This window comes from Budorcas taxicolor, chromosome 20 (genome assembly GCF_023091745.1).
Source record: "Budorcas taxicolor isolate Tak-1 chromosome 20, Takin1.1, whole genome shotgun sequence".
NCBI lineage: Eukaryota > Metazoa > Chordata > Mammalia > Artiodactyla > Bovidae > Budorcas > Budorcas taxicolor.
The window spans coordinates 22,937,229-22,958,243 of NC_068929.1; the positions used below are offsets into that span (position 1 = coordinate 22,937,229).

General features: G+C 40.0%; 1 protein-coding gene across 1 annotated transcript in view; it reads left to right on the forward strand.

Annotated features, from left to right (window-relative positions):
- Positions 1 to 6,339: 6,339 nt before the first annotated feature.
- PDE4D (phosphodiesterase 4D) overlaps positions 6,340 to 21,015 on the forward strand; it is a 974,373-nt gene continuing 959,697 nt past the window's right edge. Inside the window, exon 1 of the mRNA XM_052659249.1 lies at positions 6,340 to 6,788. Coding sequence (XP_052515209.1) covers positions 6,340 to 6,788 — 449 coding nt within the window. The remainder of the gene's footprint in view (positions 6,789 to 21,015) is intronic.

Sequence of the window (21,015 nt, forward strand, 5' to 3'; positions counted from 1 at the left end):
TTAAATTGACAAGTGGAGTGGTGTCATTAGAAAGCTACAAATTTGCTTTCTGGTAGTACTGAAACCTGTGTGTCAACCAACAAGTTGCTGCTAAATTAGCATTAATGTGCTAGCCAAAGGCAGATATGCTTAAGATAAGCACTTCTTACTCTAACATTTATTCCACATTCCTGTTTGTTTCATATTAGAGAAAAAGTGACTGGAAAATGACTTAATATATCAGAAACAATGGGAAGGAGAATTTAGTACTAGTATTTATAGTGGTAATATTGACAATACATACAACTTAATACATGTACAGACTTTCACAATTTTCAGAGTGCTTTTATGGCTTTAGAACATACTAAAAACATCAAAAATCTAGGGAAAATCTAGGACTGAATGCATCCTTTGGTTATTTCTAACTAGGCACCTGATTGGCCTTATGACAATATTGCTAATGAAAAATTTTCAACTTTATGCTATCTGTTTCACATTTAATTAATGCATCCTATTAAAATAATACAGGTGTTCAAGTATACATAGTGAGTGAGTGAAGTTGCTCAGTCGTGTCAGACTCTTTGTGACCCTGTGGGCTGTAGCCCACCAGGCTCCTCTGTCCATGGGATTCCCCAGGCAAAAGTACTGGAGTGGGTTGTCATTTCCTTTTCCAGGGGATCTTCCCAACCCAGGGATCGAACCCAGGTCTCCTGCATTGCAGGCAGACACTTTAACCTCTGAGCCACCATATGCAAAAAAAGACTCATAAGGAGAACAGTATAGAAGTTCCTTAAAAAACTAAAAATAGAGCTACCATATGATCTAGCAATCTGACTCCTGGGCATATATCTGGAGAGAGCCGTAAATTGAAAAAAACAAACAAACATGTACTTCAGTGTTCATAGGAGCACTATTTACAATAGTTAGGACACAGAGGCATCCCAAATGTTCATCAACAGAGGAATAGTTAAAGAAGATGTGGTACATACACACAATGGAATATTACTCAGTCATAAAAATGAACAAAATAATAGCCTTTGCAGCAACATAGATGGACCTAGAGTTTGTCACACTGAGTGAAGACAGGCAAAGACAGACAAGTATCATATGCTATTGCTTCTATGTGGAATCTAAAAAGGGGGGGGGGGTACAAATTAACTTATCTGTAAAACAAATGGAGGCAGATGTAGAAAACAAACATAGTTAATAGGGGCTGCTGCTGCTGCTGCTGCTAAGTCATTTCAGTTGTGTCCGACTCTGTGTGACCCCAGAGACGGCAGCCCACCAGGCTCCGCCGTCCCTGGGATTCTCCAGGCAAGAACACTGGAGTGGGCCGCCATTTCCTTCTCCAAGGCATGAAAGTGAAAAGGGAAAGTTAAGTCGCTCAGTCGTGTCTGAATCCTAGCGACCCCATGGACTGCAGCCTACCAGGCTCCTCCATCCATGGGATTTTCCAGGCAAGAATACTGGAGTGGGGTGCCATTGCCTTCTCCTAACAGGGGCCAAGCGGGGATAAATTGGGAGATCGGGACTAATACATACACACTGCTGCTGCTGCTGCTGCTAAGTCACTTCAGTTGTGTCCGACTCTGTGTGACCCCATACTAATGTATAAAACAGATAACTAACAAAGACCTACTGTATAGCACCAGAAATTCTACTCAATACTCTGTAATGGCCTATATGGAAAAAGAATCTAAAAAACAGTGGATATGTGTATAAATGGATTCTTTGTTGTATACTTGAAACTAATACAACACTGTAAATCAACTATACTCCAATAAAAATTATGTTTCATTGAAATCCTCCTCCCATCACCAAGTTAGAAATAGACTCTTAGTTATCATAACTTACCATTTATCATTTACTTTTGTGTTCTGGATAGAAATGATGCCTGCTGTCTCCTAGCTTTCAATTGACAACATTTCTACCAGAACACTCCATCATTATTGACAGCAATGTTCTCCTTGTTAATTGCCCAGCAGCATATTGAGTGACTGACTGGCTCTCTAGGGCAGATTTGAAAGGCATTGGCAGAACAGGACAGTGATAGTGAGGTAGAATACTCTCTTTCTCATGGTAATGGCACCAACTAACTGCGTATTTAGGTTTGTTCAGAAAAGAATACACTGATCTTTTACCTGGACTTCTCACTTTTTATACAGATGTGTTTGATGATAAGTAGTAAAAGCTTTCAAAAATGCTCTAAATGCACCCGATAATTGTAAACACCCTCTTACACTGTGCCCATAAAACCGCATCTATGACCACTCAATGGAAAAAATGGATAATTTATATTAAAAATGGACATATAAGCATGGAAAACCAATGAATCAGTGGTATGTTCTGGTTGTTTCAAAAATGACTAGGCAACTCCTAGATTAATGAAAAGATTTTTTAAGTAGATGACTTGGCATGCTCATTTTAAACAGTAATAGTTTCTTTTGACAAACAGACAACTAGAGTAATAGATAAAATATATTTTTTCATGAGATCTGGGCTTTTAAACTGGTTTTCTCAGAAAGTAAGTGCCATAGGGAAGTCAACAAAGAGCACCTGGAGTGTCTTTGCAACCACATAATAAGGGAGTAGGTCTGGATCAGTAGTTATTGATATATTGAAATCAACTGATAATCTAGATAGCATATTCAAAAGCAGAGACATTACTTTGCCGACTAAGGTCCATCTAGTCAAGGCTATGGTTTTCCCAGTGGTCATGTATGGATGTGAGAGTTGGACTGTGAAGAAGGCTGAGCGCTGAAGAATTGATGCTTTTGAACTGTGGTGTTGGAGAAGACTCTTGAGAGTCCCTTGGACTGCAAGGAGATCCAACCAGTCCATCCTAAAGGAGATCAGCCCTGGGATTTCTTTGGAAGGAATGATGCTAAAGCTGAAGCTCCAGTACTTTGGCCACCTCATGCGAAGAGTTGACTCATTGGAAAAGACTCTGATGCTAGGAGGGATTGGGGGTAGGAGGAGAAGGGGACAACAGAGGATGAGATGGCTGGATGGCATCATGGACTCGATGGATGTGAGTCTGAGTGAACTCTGGGAGATGGTGATGGACAGGGAGGCCTGGCGTGCTGCGATTCATGGGGTCGCAAAGAGTCGGACACGACTGAGAGACTGAACTTAACTGAACTGATTGATATATTGAAAGTTTTTTTTAAGTACTCTTGTCTGGGTCCTACCCTGAGAAATACTAATTTCATTTGTTGTGGCATATCAATGATTTCTAAATTTGTCTGAACCAGAATCACCTGGCAAACTTGGTAGCCATCAAAGCCCAGTGTCATATCCTAATTCAAGGAACCAGGACCTTGCATGCTTGATTTGCTCTTCAAGTGATTCTGATAACATCCTAGTTCGAAATCACTGGTCTAGCATTCAGCATCAGACATTTTTAAGTCCTCCAAGTGATACTCCCTAGATGCAGCCACAGTTGGGGACCACTGATGAAAATAATATTTAGGATTATTCCAAGTCTGGCAGGAATAATCAAATTTCTAGCTTTTATTAAACATTTATTGTATATAAGGTATTGTGCTATTATTTCACTCAGTAATCAGCAGACTCTGAGAAATAGTAATAGTACAATCTTGCATTTTAAGAGAATGAAGTGTTCATAACTCAGCTAGAAGTGAAGTTGCTCAGTCGTGTTCGACTCTTTGCGACCCCATGGACTGTAGCTTACCAGGCTCCTCCCTCCATGGGATTCTCCAGGCAAGAGTACTGGAGTGGGGTGCCATTTCCTAAGGTGACATGAATAAGAGGTGATAGGCTGCAATGCAAGCTGTCTTACTTCAGATATCATACAATTAACTATGAAATCAATAACCTTGTGGAATTATAAGAGAAATTGAAAACTCTAAGTTAGGAACACATTAGAATGTAGTACTTAAATTATTTTTTATACTTAAAAATATACTTATAATTATATAATTAAAACAAAGAAATCATTTTATAAATAAATGGAGAATATAGGGAAAATGTTTATAACTTAAAAGAAGTCAAAAGTTGACAGTTTTAGAGAAGCAGCTTCAATTTCAATTATTCTGTTTATTCTAGAAAGGAGACCATAAATTGCTTGTACCAGTAGTACTTGAGGGGTGAACATAAGAATTACATATAAAGATATTTTGTCATAGATATATTGAGGGGAAAGGTAGCAAGCATTTCAGAGGAAAGAAGAAATGTGTACACTTCTTTGAAATGGTTCCAATTGTTACTAAATGAATTGGGGGGAAAAGCAATTTATACTCCATAACACTTCTCTTTTTCTCCTTACATGTTTGGAAAGATATCAGTTCAATACCTTCCTAGGCATGGAAAATGCGTTGGCCACTGCAATTAGTCTCAGTTGGGTCTGTGAAGGGGAGAGAGAGTGCCTCAGTCAAGTATCACTACAGTTTTGGTCATATAAAGAGGAAAGTGGCACATGGGAGACTGCCCTGCTCCTCCCAGGACACAGCGTTTCTCAGGTTTGTGAAAAAGACACATATGTCAGAGTGCCAACACCAAAATGTTGGAAGAAGGGACATTTCCTACCACATACACACACACACACACACACACACACACACACACACACAAAACAAGGGAAAAAACCCAGAAAGAGATACCGAGGGTTTTTTGCACAATAGCAAATTTAATTGCTCCCAGTTAGAGGGGACACTTACACATTTTATAAACTGCCCTTACTAACGGGCAAAGTTTGCATTTATTTTTGTTGATGTTATTTCCTGATTGGTGTTTACACTGATCATTCACTGTATGGAGAACACTGAATTTTCAGCACTCTGGAGAGTCTGTGAGATGGTTCCTGATTCTGATATTTTGGTATTCACTATATGATGTGCCTAAAATGTGCATATTCAATTATGTGAAGATTGAGTGTGTGCAGAGAACAGAATAATTATGCTGCCAACAAGCCATTGTGAGCCCTAAATGTATTTATATTTCAAATAATGGACGGTTCTGTGGTAACTCCCACAAAGACTAATTTTAGGACTATTTTAACAGTGAGTAAATGACGTGTGATCTGTAAGTAGTGTAGTATTATTTTTAAAAGGTAAAGGAAAAAGTATCCATTATTCTGAAATTCTCTTGGTTTCTCCAAAACATTTAACATGGCAGGAAAATACTAATTAAAGGAAGACAAATAAAAATTGAGTTTGGATTTAGTGTCAAATGTGACTAATTTCTATGGACTAATAATGATACAACATGTTTTAGAACACATTGGTACTAGAGCTGTGTTCTGTTGAAAGTGGCTGGAAAAGCAGAATTGCAAGCAGGTGCTTATGGTGGAAACCACTGAAGATAACCAGAGGCTTGTAACAGAAAAGATAACCCAACCTTAACTACGGTCGGCTAATTCAGCCGTGGCAAGGGGGCTTGCCTTGATTTCCAACTCGGACCACTCCTGGAAATCTTCATCACAGAAGCAGCAGCAACACAGCTACTAGCTGGAGGGAAGATCTTTAAGAAGAAACTTTGGGTATTCTCCCTGCTATGATCCACACACTACTTAATCCTATGTCAGGGAAAGAGACTGAATTAATCCTAATATTGGATCCTTGCCCAGATCCAGTTTTTCAGCGTCGCGTACATACACCATCCAGGGCAACTTTGCCAGCTTTGCCAGGTCACATCCCTTTTCTCTGGAAGCTCCAGCATGGGGCTCATCGTCAACAAGCTCTGATAATCAGCCAGGACCCACCCAACTCCATTTCTCAAGGAGGACTGAGGCAAGCGGGAGGTGAAGAGGAAACCTCGGGGGCAGTGGGGGGCCGTGGAGGGAGGGAGGCGGGGGCAAGGGAAGGGGAAGGATCAGGAGGACAGGTCTGACTCCTGACTGGCTGGGGTGGTTGTGGAGAAAGTCACAGCTCAGGCTCACCAGTCAGGAGCTGTCCAACTTTTCAGCAGCTCCGGGATCAAGGTTCGGGTGCCCTGGACCGAGGAGGCGGCTCCTCTGGCCGCTGCTGCTGCTGCTTCTGCAGCTCCAGCTGCTAACAATTCCTGCTATCACCGCCGGCGCCGGGAGGAAGGAAGAGAAGAAGAAAGGGAGCACCGACCATTGGCGAAGCCGCGCATCTCGCGCCTTAGTCTTGGAGACTTGGGGAGCCCAGGAGCGTGCCTCTGGCACAAGCACCGTGGAGGGAGCCCTGTCGTGTTCTGTGACCTCTCCCGCTGGCAGAGCCCCCTTTCGGTCGTCTGGAGCCTCTGGCGGCTTCAAGTGGGAAGCGGAGCCCAGCCTCAGCTCGGCTCCTGAAGCGGCGGCGGCGGCAGCATCGGGGAGGCGCTCTGGCCGGCGTGGTGAACCCAGCTGGGCAGCAGGGCGCGGAGCCGAGAGCCACGATGGAGGCAGAGGGCAGCAGCGTGCCGGCCCGGGCGGGCAGCGGCGAGGGCAGCGACGGCGCCGGCGGGGCCGCGCTCAAAGCCCCCAAGCACCTCTGGAGGCATGAGCAGCACCACCAGTACCCGCTCCGGCAGCCCCAGTTCCGTCTCTTGCACCCCCTTCACCACCTGCCCCCGCCGCCGCCGCCCTCGCCCCAGCCCCAGTGCCCCCTGCAGCCACCGCCGCCCCCCCTGCCGCCGCCCCCGCCGCCGCCGCCCGGGGCGGCTCGCGGCCGCTACGCCTCGAGCGGGGCCACCGGCCGCGTCCGGCACCGCGGCTACTCGGACACCGAGCGCTACCTGTACTGCCGCGCCATGGACCGCACCTCCTACGCCGTGGAGACCGGCCACCGGCCCGGCCTGAAGAAATCCAGGATGTCCTGGCCCTCGTCGTTCCAGGGACTCAGGCGGTGAGTGGAGAGCGCCCCCTCCCCTATTCAGGCAAGGGGTCACCTCCCCAGCTCTCAGAATCTCCTCGATGGTCCATTTACCCATGCCTTCCTGGACCCTGGGCCAAATTCTATTCTGGGAATCGCGGGAGGGCCAGCAGGGGCGTGTCTGTCCTTGCTTGAAAGGTTGCTATTCAGGTGTGTGTAAGAGACCCCAAAAGTACGGCATCAATGTTGAGTGTGCATGTGTGTATGAGAGAGAGAGATTGAGCTTCCCAGTCGTGTAGACCACCCATCCCTCTCCCCTCCCCACCCACTTCCACCCCACCCTGGCGAGTGAGACTTCAGCAGGCGAATTCCGATTTCTCTGGCTGATGAAGGAGAGGGGTGGGGTGGGGGGTGTTGAGCCAGGAAAACACCCAGTAATCTATCTACAACCCCAGAGTAAGGCGGGGTGGGGTGGCAGGGCAGGGGTGGGGGAATGGGCGAGAAAGCTTGGTCCTACAATTGCAGTAAAAGCTTGAGAACAACTCTGTCAAGTCGGGAAGTAAATTGGACAGCGAAAGAGGAGAACAAACACGTGGGTGACTTGGAGAGTTTGGAGCAAAATGTTCAGCAATCCTTAGGAGAGGAAAGGAGGGAGAGATGGAAGGAGGGCGGGAGCGAGGATGCTGTGGGAGTTACACTGTCGGTGTGTGGTGTGTGCAAGCATGTGTGTATCGAATGGTCCCTGCAGAATCTCAGAAAGAAAGCACCTCGTTTTAGCAGCAGGCGAGTTCGTAGAGATCTGATTGCAGTGATTTTCCCTTTAACATAAAGTGCTCCGGAAGACGGGGCATAGAAGTGGCATTTCACCAGAGTTTTAATAGATGCCTACCGCTCCAACTCCAAGAAAATATTCCAAGAGCGAGACACAACTGCTCTGAGGAGTTAGCTCCAGATTCTCTCCACTCAGGAACGGTGGTGGAAGTTGGGCCCCTTTTCAGTCCCTTTCCTGGCAACCGGAAACAGCTCCTTTTTCCCGTGTCCCGGGCCCTCAAAGCCACAAATCCCCTCCCCCACACGGACAGGAGCGCACACAAATGTTTCAGGAGCTGCAGATCCTTGGCACACCTATGGCAAAGCAGGGTTCTCTTCACCTCTTAGGCTTGGGCAGACATTGATGGACTGCAAGTGCAAGGCACATACCTGTCTGATGGGTAACTGTAAACTGTACATCAGGGTTGGGTATGGAAACAGGAAAACCTGAGACTGGAATTGTTTGTCCAACAGTAATTGACAGTAGGTTGGATTTATTAGAAAATCTTAATAGTGTTCAAATATGTTTTTCTGAGTTTCCTTCTTCTCTCCCTCCAGCCAGCCATCCCTCCTCCCTCTTCCTTCCTTCCTTTCTCCCTCTCTTTCTTTCTTTTCCCTTCCTTCCCTTCCCTTGTCTACTATTCCCTTCCTTCCTTTCTTTAATGAGCATGTCTCTCTGGGTTGTATACACTATGGTCAGAGGGAATCCAGCCAAATAGAATATCCCAACCCTGACGTGCATACACGCAGGTCCTCACACCCTCTGCCTTCGTCTTAGCCACAGAAGGACAGACATTGTTCCTGGTAATGGCATCGTACCCGTTAGATAAGAAGAGTGAAAATTATAGTTACTAATGTCAATTCAGATCAATTTAAATGCTAAAGATTGGTGTGATTTGCAGACATTTGTAAAATTAGTATGCAAGTTTCATTTTTAGAGTCCAGACTGCTAAAACCCATATGTAGCTTTACTCTTTGAACAGGTGGGTGTTCTCCACTTGGGCTGAACAGTATGTATGTGGGTCCTCAAAATGGAATAAAGGCAAGCATGGCACTTTGTATGTTTGACCTAGGGATAAAAGATTATGAGACTGAGCTCTTGCTATATGGTTTAGTCTCTCTGTTGTGTCCAGCTCTTGTGACCCCATAGACTGCAGCCTGCCAGGCTCCTCTGTCCATGGGATTCTCCAGGCAAGAATGTTGGAGTGGGTTACCATGCTTCTCTCCAGGGGATATTCCTAACCCAGGGATTGAACCCAGGTCTCCTGCATTGCAGGCAGCCCCCTTGCCAACTGAGCCACCAGGGAAGCTGCAGCCATTAGTAAACATTAAATAAGAATAAGAGTTCTAGTGTATATACTCGGTGGGTTGATTGACTTTGTAGAGCCTCTTAATCAACTTCATTTATTAAAATAAAACAGAATATGTTTGAGAGTGTGGAGGGAGAAAAATGAGCTAATTGAAACAGAGGTATTGCATTGTTGATTTGAATTTATTTTTTGCTCTGTTCTCTACACTGATTAATTCTTCTACTTGAAATTTGTTAGTTAAATGGTTCACCAAAAACTAAGCTGTATAACATTTACACATAACTTCCACTGTGGTTCACCTGATAAATCATGGTTGTTCTATTTAAGGATCTTTACATCACTTATGTATTTTCCAAACACTTGAACACTGCATTTCAAAATTTCCTTAATATAGTTGCTTTTGCAAATAAATGTCTTTTACAAGAAAGTATGGTTATTACTTGCATTCTTTAAAGAGAACAGTAGCAATGCTTAAAAATTATCCCCAAATTGCATAAATATTTGAACTCATTAACAACACTGAGATGAAATGGTACTATGTCCACTTTATTGATAAGAACACTGAGACCTAGAGGATATGAGTAACTTGTTCAGTAACACATGGCCTTTGAGTGTCAGAGCTAAAACTAAAGCCTAAGTCTCCTGACTCAACAAAGGTGATGGGTGCTGCTAAAATAAATGCGTGCAGAACCTGGGTGTGTTGACAGAATCAAGAAAGATATAAAATGGAATATGAAGTTTATATTGATTGATACTACAGTTCATAAAGCCCAAATGAACCAAATATGAAATATGGTTTAAATCTACTTTGAAAAAAAATGACAGAAAGCACAAGCTATGGAAGCAGTGAGAGATTTTAACCCTTATTTTTAACTTCTGCAATCCTGGCCATGACACTTGTGTTAATGATTACAGGAGAGGCAAACCAGTGGATCTATTTACTTTATATAATAATATAATGATAAATATAAGACGTGCATTATCAGAGAATCACATATAATCAGAAGATTCCAGGTTGTTTTCAATGATCTAAGATGAAATAAGCATGTGAGACATGTGCAAAGAGTGTATGTTTGTGTGTGTATTCCTGTGTGTGCCATCATCCAAGTGGAAGGCTTAAACTGTCTGTCAAGTTAACGTCTCTGAAAAAGCCTCATGGATGGATGGATGAATGATTCCCTATGGATTATCGAGAAAAATATGTCTTTTAAAAGGCTAGTTTTAGAATGTATAGCAGCATTTCCAGATATTACGATCTTGACTAAAATTCCGAGAATTAGTTACAGTGTGTAAAGCAAAGAGAAAGATGTATATATACTTGGTTGAATGAAAAAAAATTGTATAAATAGGAAGGAGGCAATCCTCAGACATTTCACGATCAATTCTTTTGATTCCATCTGGAAATGTAGGTATGTTGAATACATTTTATATTAAATTGTATCTAACGAGGTAGATCCATTTTTTTAAACAATGTGAAAGGAATTTGAAATAATAAATTTACCAGAGGAATGCCTTTATGTTACGAAGAGAACCAAATGAAATATTTTTTAAATTAGTGCTTTTTAATATATATATATATATCAAATTAGTCATTTTAACCAGTAGTTCCTCAAAGTATAACAACTGTTTAAACTGACAAATGATTTACTTATTAAATTTCTTTTTACACAACAGAATATTTTCTGTATCAGTCTTTTCTAAATCTGCAAGAGTTGTATATTCTCAGTAACAAATTAATGCTGAACATCATTAATCATCAGAAAAATGCAAAGTAAATCCACAGTAAGATACCACATCACAACTGTTAAAATGGCAACTATCAAAAACACAAGAAAATAACAAATGTCGGTAAGGATGTGGAGAAAAGGGAATACTTGCGCACTGTTGGTTGGAATGTAAATTGGTATAGCTACTATAGGAAACAGTATGGAAGTTCCTCAAAAATTAAAAATACAAATACTATATGATCCAGAAATTCCACTCCTGGGTATTTACCCAATGAAAAGGAAAACAGTAATTTGAAAATGTGTATGCATTTGTATGTCCATCGCAGTATAATTTATAATAGCCAAGATACGGAAATGGTCAAAGTGTCCAGTGATGGATGAGTAAAGAAATTGTGATAATAGATGAAGGAATATTATTCACCCATTAAAAAAGGAATGAAATCGTGCCATTTGACAACATGGGTGGACCTTGAGAACATTATGCTAAATGAAATGTCACAGAGAAAGACAAGTACCAAATGTTCTCTTTTACATGTATCATCTAGAAAAATGATAACTAAAACAAAAAATAAGCTCACAGAGAACAGACTTGTTGCTAGACATGGAGTTGCTGACAAATTTTCATATTTAAATTTTAATAAGTAAAGACATTAAGGATATTATTTAAATATTTTGTGAATAAGAAAGCATGGCAAAATTAATGTTTTCACATTTCCTATACATATGGGCAAAACAGTATTAGACTTAAAAAAAAAAAGCACTGATTTCAATGTTTCTGTGTGTTCTGAGACTTTTGGTGCATCAGAAGAAAAATATCATGAATCCATTACATTTTTTGTTCTGAAATTGTATACGTTCCAAGTATGGGATGGAAAGGGGTGAGAGGAAGGAGGTAGAAGAGAAAAAAAGGTAAGAACCTATCTGCCAAGCATGGAATATAGGTAAGCCCTTCTCTGGTTCTGATTGAAACATCTTGGTCCAGTTGCCCACTTAGGGAGTAGTGACAGGGAAATCTATAGCCTGCAATATCCACAAGATACATTTCTCCAAAACTATGCTAACTCTGTAGAAATGTCAAGATGGGGAGGGACTTAAATTTAAGCTAACCTGGGCTACCACTGCCCAGCTTTTACACTTGAAGAAACATGTATCCTGCGGGGTTACATTACTTTACAGAATAGTTTCCTGGAAGAATAAGAACTACAATTTATAGCTACTTTATATCTCTCATTGTGGCTATGTTTTAACAATGACTGTCCCCGTTTCCCAGGTTATAGCCTGAAACCAAAAGTTTAAAAATTACTTTTAAAAGGCATTTGTGAGTAAATGGGATATTCAGATATTGGCAAGAGAGACCACTTCAGAAAACAAAATACTCTTTCTCTTTCCAACTTGGATGCATTCATACACAGCACACATACACGTACATCCAGTAATGAATTGGTCACTAATTTCTATCTCCAAACTTTAATAATGTGGTTTTCAAAAAGTATCTTGGGAAGATTTCTTAAGTATCATGCAGTGTAATAATCAAGGAAGACTAAACCCTATTAGTAAATTTTGGTAGTTATTCAAAGGCCTCAAATCTAAGAGGAGTATAGTTATGTCCCTCTTACAGCTTATTTTCCATCTACAAGTTTAAAAATACACAATATGTGAGTCTATAACTTGATTGCTGCTAGTCCAGGCTCATAGCAAGAATGTTGCTAAGGGATTATACCAAATAGCACTTTATTATATTTCAAAAGATGTTGTGGTTATTTTTACCCTGAAGAACATTTTCCTACATTTAAAAATAGGACATCTAAATTTTTCCAAAGAAGAGGGCATTCACATTTTTTTTTTAATTCATCAGCTAAATTGATTTGACCCCATACACTCACATACCACCATCACCACGACCCTTAGCAAACCACTTCGGAAATTAAATAAGAAATAAGGTATGTTTTGTCATCTGAGTACACATTTACATTTGTTGATCTATTTCAGTGTGTGTTGTCACTGTTCATCCAGTGGTCTCAAGCCAGTGATATCCTTAGGCTTTTCCTCTCCCTTAACTCTTGAATTTCAGAGACATCCAAGATCTTTTGATTCTACCTCAGAAATATCTCTTGTATTTTCCACTGTAATTTTCATCTGTCTCCTAAACTGTTGCAATAACTTCCTAAAAGGTCTCCAGCTCTGATCTCCCCTGACTGTAATCTATTTTACACTCCAAGCCACCCAATCTCATCCCTTTGTCTGAAATGCTTGGATGATTTCTTTTTGCCTGCAAGACAAAATCTCAATTTCTTAGTCTGACTTTTTGAAGTGTTAGCCCAGTCTCTTTCTCACAGAAAGTCTTGCCATCCATCCTCTTCTGTAAACCTCATAAAAATCACCACACTGAACTGTGCTAAGCTCTCTGTGCCTTTTTACACTTCTTTCTTTCTGAAGCTTTTTCTTGTTTCTCAGTTGCTTTCCCCATGCATCACCTCCTCCTTATCTGTTTGAAAAAACTCATGAAACTTTTCAAAGTTAGTTTATATATTACCACTTGAGTGGACATTGGTACAAACAGAAGAATCTTTTTCTCTTCTGAGCTTCAACATTGCATTTTTGCATGAATCTCTATTCTAGCAGCTACCAATTACAGTTTTGTATCTGTCTCCCTCATTAAGTACAGTAGGACCTTGTGGAGAGCATGGTTTATATAGATGCTCATCAAATAATGAGCTTTTAAATGAGGAAATAATAACAATGAAACCTTGCCTTTTCAGTCTGTGCTCTCTCAGAGAGGGTATATTTGATGTCCTTAATAATCTCTATGAAATAACAGAGCTGGTGATATTTTGCTCATTTTATAGGTGATCTAAGAGACTATAGATTCTCCCAGGAATAGACACATGTACATATTCAAAGACAGAACTCAGACTTCAGCCTTGAAACTCCCAGTCCGGTAATCTTTTCATCATACTGTGAGATATATGTGGGCTGGTATTGGATGACAAGTAGCCTATCATTTGACTAAGACTATGAAGGCAGAAATTATATTAATTATGAAGGGTGAAAATCTAGCTTATATGAAAACAGCATCAGAATGAAAATAATTCTAATGGAATCATGTCGCCATTTTTCTTTAGAGAGATTCCTTTACAGACTAAGTTCTTAACTTTGGGTCCTTTGGATCTAAAGCGAAAGTGAAAGTGAAGTCGCTCAGTCGTGTCTGACTCTTTGCGACCCATGGACTGTAGCCCACCAAGCTCCTCCGTCCATAGGATTCTTCAGGCAAGAATACTGGAGTGGGTTGCCATTTCCTTCTCCAGGGGATCTTCCTGACCCAGGGATCGAACCCAGGTCTCCCACATTGCAGGCAGACGCTTTAACCTCTGCGCCACCAGGGAAGCCCCCTTTGGATCTAAAGGATCTGTTAAAACGGGAGTGCATATTTTGGGGAGAACATTTATCAAACTCTCAACAGGTCCTCCATTGACAAACTTTAAGGTACTGTGTTCTAAAGTGAACTAAGTCATTGAAATTCACTAAGGGAACAATTGTAAGAACATCACCTTCCAATGGAGTAATAGTCTCGCTGAAGTGACTGAAAGATTCATTTGAAATGAGATTTTTAAAAAATGAAACACTTTAGGCAGATAAAATCAGAACATATCATATATTCTTTTAGTTCAAATAACATGATATTAATTTAGGAATAAAAAAAGTTCGATGGAACTGAATGAGACCTATGTATATATGAAAATTTAGAATTTAATAAGGGCGATGTTCCAGTTAGTGAAAGCAAGATAAATTATTTAAAATATGGTGTTTATTTCTTGAAATAAAAAAGTTCCTTACCTAACACCATTTAAAAAATCACTTGAAATCAATAATAACATTATTAAAAACTTAAGATTAAAAATAGACAAAGGACATAAAGAGGTAATTCAAAATGGAAGAAAGATTAATGACAATATACATTTGAAAAGGTTCTCTACTTTGTGGATAAGCAAAAATAAGAATTAAAACAGCAATTTCATTTAATTTTTCATATATTTTAGAAAAAGATTAAAAGATGAATAATTCAAAAGGATTGCAGAAGGCATGGAGAGGTAGGCACTTTCTAATATGCCTTAGTGGAGAGTATAAATTAGGAAAATCTTGGGAGGTAATCAAATAACGTGTAGGAAAATTTTTAATGTGTATACCTTGGATCTAGTAATGTCATCCTTGGGAACTTGACCTAAGAATATAATTGAACAAAGAAGCAGAGAGGTACTACATTGCAATGTTGCATATATAGTAAACATCTGTAGGAAACCAGCCAAATATCTTTCAGCAGAGAATTGGTAAAATAAATTATGTAATATCTGCAACAGAAGAATACTAGATGAAGAATGAGAGTGATCTACGTGAACTGAAATATAATTATAAACCCTATGAGTTGTTAACTGAAAAAATAATTTAAGGGCTAGATAGAATATACTACCACTCACTTGTGTGTTTTATGAGTACTCATATTTATACATACGAGGTTATGTGAGTGTATATGTGTGTGCCTGTTTATACAGACATGTGTGTATGCATATTATCATAGGAGTGGAGTTGTTGTTCAGTCGCTCAGTTGTGTCTCACTCTTTGTGACCCCCATAGACTGCAGCATGCCTGGCTTCCCTGTCCTTCACTGTCTCCTAGAGTTTGCTCAAACCCCTGTCCATTGAGTTGGTGATGACATCCAACCATTCCTGCCTTCAATCTCTCCCAGCATCAGGGTCTTTTCCAATGAGTCAGTTCTTCGCATTAGGTGGCAAAGTACTGAAGCTTCAGCTTCAGCAACAGTCATTCCAATGAATATTCAGGACTGATTTCCTTTAGGATGGACTGGTTGGATCTCCTTGCAATCCAAGGGACTCTCAAGAGTCTTCTCCAACACCACAGTTCAAAAGCATCAATTCTTCGGTGCTCAGCTTTCTTTATAGTCCAACTCTCACATCCATACATGACTACTGAAAAACCCTAGCTTTGACTAGATGGACCTTTGTCGGCAAAGTAATGTCCCTGCTTTTTAATATGCTGTCTAGGTTGGTCATAATTTTTCTTCCAGGAGCAAGCATCTTTTAACTTCATGGTTGCAGTCACCATCTGCAGTGATTTTGGAGCTGAACAAAATAAAATCTACCACTGTTTACACTGTTAAGTGATGGGAATGGATTTCATGATCTTAGTTTTTTGAATGTTGAATTTTAAGCCAACTTTTTCACTCTTCTCTTTCACTTTCATCAAGAGGCTCTTTAGTTCCTCTTTTGCCATTAGGGTGGTGTCATCTGCATATCTGAGGTTATTGATATGCTTATACTTTCCCCCCAGAAGGAAAAAACAAACAAACGCTAATTGTTAAAGGTATGAGAAGAGAGGATGGTTAACAGAGATCTCTGATGTTTTATGTTCCTTTAAAATGAGCATCTGTTGCTTTTATAATAAACAAAAGATATATTTTCTTTTTTAAAAAATCTAATATTTTCCATTTATTTAGGTTAACTTATTTTATTTATATCTAACTTTTCTTTCCTCCCTCAAAAGCAAATGATTATGTCACAAAACAATTTCGTAAAAGGTAAATTGAAGCTGTCAAACAGAAGAAAGTGTAAGTGCCTGAAAATAGTATGCAATAGGGAAGCAGAAATGCATGCCATTGATTCTTGAGTAATTGGTAGAAATGAATCACAGATTTGGCTCTGAGCTTCCTATCGGCAAATCCAAGGAAGGAAATGCTGTCAGTTCAAGATTCACAGTAAGTTAAAAGAATAATGAGTTGTTTAGAAGAATGCATTGGTGTTAACTCTGAAAATTACAAGTATTATCTCTCCATGGACCTTTTAAAAGGATACTTGTGAAATGGTGTGTATGTTTTCAATAATTTTCCTACAGTATATAAAGCATTAGATAAGTGTGAATGTGCTTGTAACTATGGCTATTATAAACCTACATAGTGATGACCCGATGTCAAAAGGCATTTCATTGGAAGTCCATCAGCACTGGAGCCTCAGTTAGCATTCTTACCAGTAGTTTCCCTTTAGTGCTGAATGCTGTGTGTGCTCTGCTAAATATAGCTGCATTTTCCAGCTTGGAGAACTCCTCTAAACTTCATCTCCACTATTCAATGTAAAAACCTTGTTCTCATTTGATTACCCTATTTTGATTTGGATACCCTATTTGTTCCCTGGTTTCTAGAGAAGCTACATTTTAGGTTTTCTTTCCCCAGTTTTTCCCTCAAATGTTGCTTTGTGACTTGGTTGATCCCTACAAATGTGCTTAGTCACCCAGTCGTGTCTGACTCTTTGCAACCCCACGGACTGTAGCCCACCAGGCCCCTCTGTCCATGGGGATTCTCCAGGCAAAAATACTGGAGTGGGTTGCCATGTCCTCCTCCAGGGGATCTTCCCATCCCAGGGATGGAACCCAGGTCTCATGGATTGCAGGTGGATTCTTTACCAGCTGAGCTACCAGGAAAGCCCTACAAATGTAGCCCTCAAGAAAATCCAACTTGGTTAGCCCTCAAGGTTGGCTCAGAATTCTGGGATACCGTGGCCCAAACTGGGTCCCACTTATTCATGACATGAGAATGGAATCAAAGGAATAAGAAAATTCAGTCTTGGTATCCAGCTGTCTGATTTTCTGGCATGGTCACCTGCTTCTCTACATTTTCATAGATTGTCTACTTCAGTAGAATGCTCCAGAATAAACCAGTTACTAATGTAGCCTTGATAAACACATGGATTTGTCCTAACTGTAGATCAGTTAAGTGGTAGAAATTACTCAAAATGAGGTGGATGTTTTACACTAAGCTATTTATAATCCTCCTCTCTGAAAACAATTAGAGAGGCACAGCCTTTGTCTATTGAGATTGCTTCAAATTCACAGCAGTACTGTGATCGTTTGCCTACTGTTATTGTTAGCAGGCAGGTATGCTTCCAGCTCATCTGGAAGGAATTTAAAACCACTAGAATAAAAAGTGAAAGTTTGAAGTGTTCTATATACATTTTTATTTTACTACCACTTGGAATCATTCCCGCCAACTGGGGTCTTACAGTTGTATTGAGAATCAGGTTATTATCTAATGACCAATAGCCAGGGGTCTCTACTAAAATCATATAGCTACTCATCATGGAGGTTTCTAGTGCAGGTACTAAATGTGAATATGTGTGTGTGCTCAGTTATGTCTGAGTCATTGAGACCCCATCGTCTGTAGCCTGCCAAGCTCCTCTGTCCTTGGGATTTTTCCAGGCAAGAATACTGGAGAATGTAGCCATTCCCTTCTCTAGGGGGTCTTCTTGACCCAGGGATTGAACCTGTGTCTCTTGCATCCCCTGCATTGGCAGCCAGATTCTTTATGATCTGGGAAGCCCCACAGATACTGAATAAAGATCATCAAATACTGAGAAATACTCATGTTGTTCTTAGCAGGTTTTTTGAGAAGTAATAAGTAGTATGAGATGATACTCGTATAGAATGTGGGTATAAGACATTCATACTTATATTAATAACTAAGAAGCTGACATATATACTAACTGAAATAGCCAATAAGTCAGTAGATCCACGGTTTGTGGGAAAGAGAATGTTCTCTATAGTTTCAAAAAACCAGACTAATCTTTGTGTCTTTGAACCTGCCCACACAGGGCCTCTCTTCACATCTACCACAGATGCCATTTCCTTCCCATTCAATAGCTTTGATAACATCTATTCATACTTCAGATCACAGCTCTAACATCATTTTTCCAGTGAAAACTTCTCAGGTCCCCTAAACATATTGTAATACCTTATAGTTTTTTTATTGGACACCTGATGTGAAGAGTATATCAACAGTACTTTTTATTAAAAAAAAAAGAAAACCTAGCTTCTTAGTGAGCTTTCAGTCCAGTTCAGTTCAGTCGCTCAGTCGTGTCCGACTCTTTGCGACCCCATGAACCAGGGTCGCAAAGAGTCGGACACGACTGAGCGACTGAACTGAACTGAAACTGAACCGCAGCATGCCAGGCCTCCCTGTCCATCACCAACTCCCAGAGTCCACCCAAACCCATGTCCACTGATTTGGTGATGCCATCAAACCGTCTCATCCTCTGTCATCCCCTTCTCCTCCTGCCCGCAATCTTTCCCAGCATCAGGGTCTTTTCCAGTGAGTCAACTCTTCGCATCCGGTGGCCAAAGTATTGGAGCTTCAGCTTCAACATCAGTCCTTCCAATGAACACCCAGAACTCCTTCAGAATGAACTGGTTGGATCTCCTTGCAGTCCAAAGGACTCTCAAGAGTCTTCTCCAACACCACAGTTCTAAAGCATCAATTCTTCAGCGTTCAGCTTTCTTTATAGTCCAACCCTCACATCCATACATGACCACTGGAAAAACCATAGCCTTGACTAGACAGAACTTTGTTGCCAAAATAATGTCTCTGCTTTTTAATATGCTGTCTAGGTTGGTCATAACTTTCCTTCCAAGGAGCAAGCGTCTTTTCATTTCATGGCTGCAATCACCATCTACAGTGATTTTGGAGCTGAACAAAATAAAATCTGCCACTGTTTCGACTGTTTCCCCCATCTATTTCCCATGAACTGATAGGACTGGATGCCATGATCTTAGTTTTCTGAATGTTGAGTTTTAGGCCGAGTTTTTCACTCTCCTGTTTCACTTTCATCAAGAGGCTCCTTTAGTTCTTCACTTTCTGCCATAAGGGTGGTGTCATCTGCATATCTGCGGTTATTGATATTTCTCCCGGCAATCTTGATTCCTGCTTGTGCTTCATTCAGCCCAGTGTTCTCATGATGTACTCTGCATAGAATTTAAATCAGCAGAGTGACAATATAGTGAGCTTTAAGACACAACTATATGAGCAACTGAAATAACTAGACCACTGAACTGGTTGACCAGCTTGGCCAGAAAGTTCAATGTAATGTTTCCCCAGAAATTTTTCTTAATTGATTGGACAAATTAAAGTATTGATGATGTTGGATCAGATACTCCTTTGAATGTCACAGCATCTGCTGGAGCTCATGAAACACTTCAGAAATATTTAAATCCATCAAGAATCTATTAAAGATGTAGAGAGGGTTGGTAGAAAAGGAATACATAGACCAGCACTGGCCATCAACCAGGCTGGCAGCCTGTTTATTGCTTTGGACGCTGCTTGTGTTTAAGCATATGCTTTAAATATTTGATGTTATTAATTAATGAGTATTTTGGGTTTTCTGTCTATGATAAAAATCTGCTTATAAAAATGCAAGCATGTGCAATACAGTATCATTAACTAACATACAGATTTTGTTCAAATTTCACAAATTTTTTTGCTAGTGTCCATTATTTATTTTCATACTGATCCAAGATTCCACATTGTATTTAGTTGCACTGAGCAGCTTTAGCAGCATGCAACAAATTCTCTTTTCATTTTTATTCTGTTATAAATATTTTCAAAATGTCCCTGTTATGGCTTCTTAGATACACTCATCATTTAAAAATGAACATTTAATTTCTAAATCCATGAGACTTTTAAAGTATCTTTCATATTAATTTCTCACTTAAATCCTTTCTTCTCTTTAATCACACTCTCTGTTTTTTCAGTCTTATAGCTTGATTGAGGCTTTCAATGACTAAGTCAAGATCTCTCTTGGTAAGTGTCACCTCGCACTTGAAAATATGTGGGTTATTTTCAAATATCTTTTGATACTGATTTGTAACATAATCCCGCAGTGATAAGAGAACATACTCTGAATGGTTTCAATGCCTTTAGACCATGAAATTTTTGCACCTTCTTTGTTCTACTGTCTCCTAGTTTATAGTTTATGGGAACTTGACTAGAATTTGTATCATGCTGTTGTGTGAAAATTTATAAATCTTAATTATGTTGAATTGGTTCATACGGCTTTTCAGGTCTGCTATATCCTTCTACTTTTCTATCTATTCAGTCTATTAACTTTTGAGAGTTTGATACTGAAACTGTAACTGAAAATCTTAATTTATCTACCTAAAATACAATTGTAATATACAGTGGAAATGTCTGTAACTTTGTTCTGTCTTTTCCAAGTCTCCTATAAATGTGTTATCATACTTTCATAACTTAAAAAATGTAAAATAAATAAATGTAAGTAAATTACAAAGGATAAAGGTCAAACTGAAATATCATAACTCTTTCTTCAAATGTCCACTGCCAGTTTATTTACCAGAATATGGCTGTCATCTGATTTTTATTAAATAATAGGAATTTTTAGGTATATTGCTAAAGGTTGTAGTATCTAATGATTAGTTTTTTCTAAGGCACCAGTCTGAGAACAGTTCAATATACATGCAGTCAGGCTGAGCAGGGTAGAGGTAGCAGAGAGAATGGGAGAAAGAAGAAACAAGACTTTGCTAAAGGTTTCTCAATTTTCCTCTAAAGACGTTAGAGAGGCC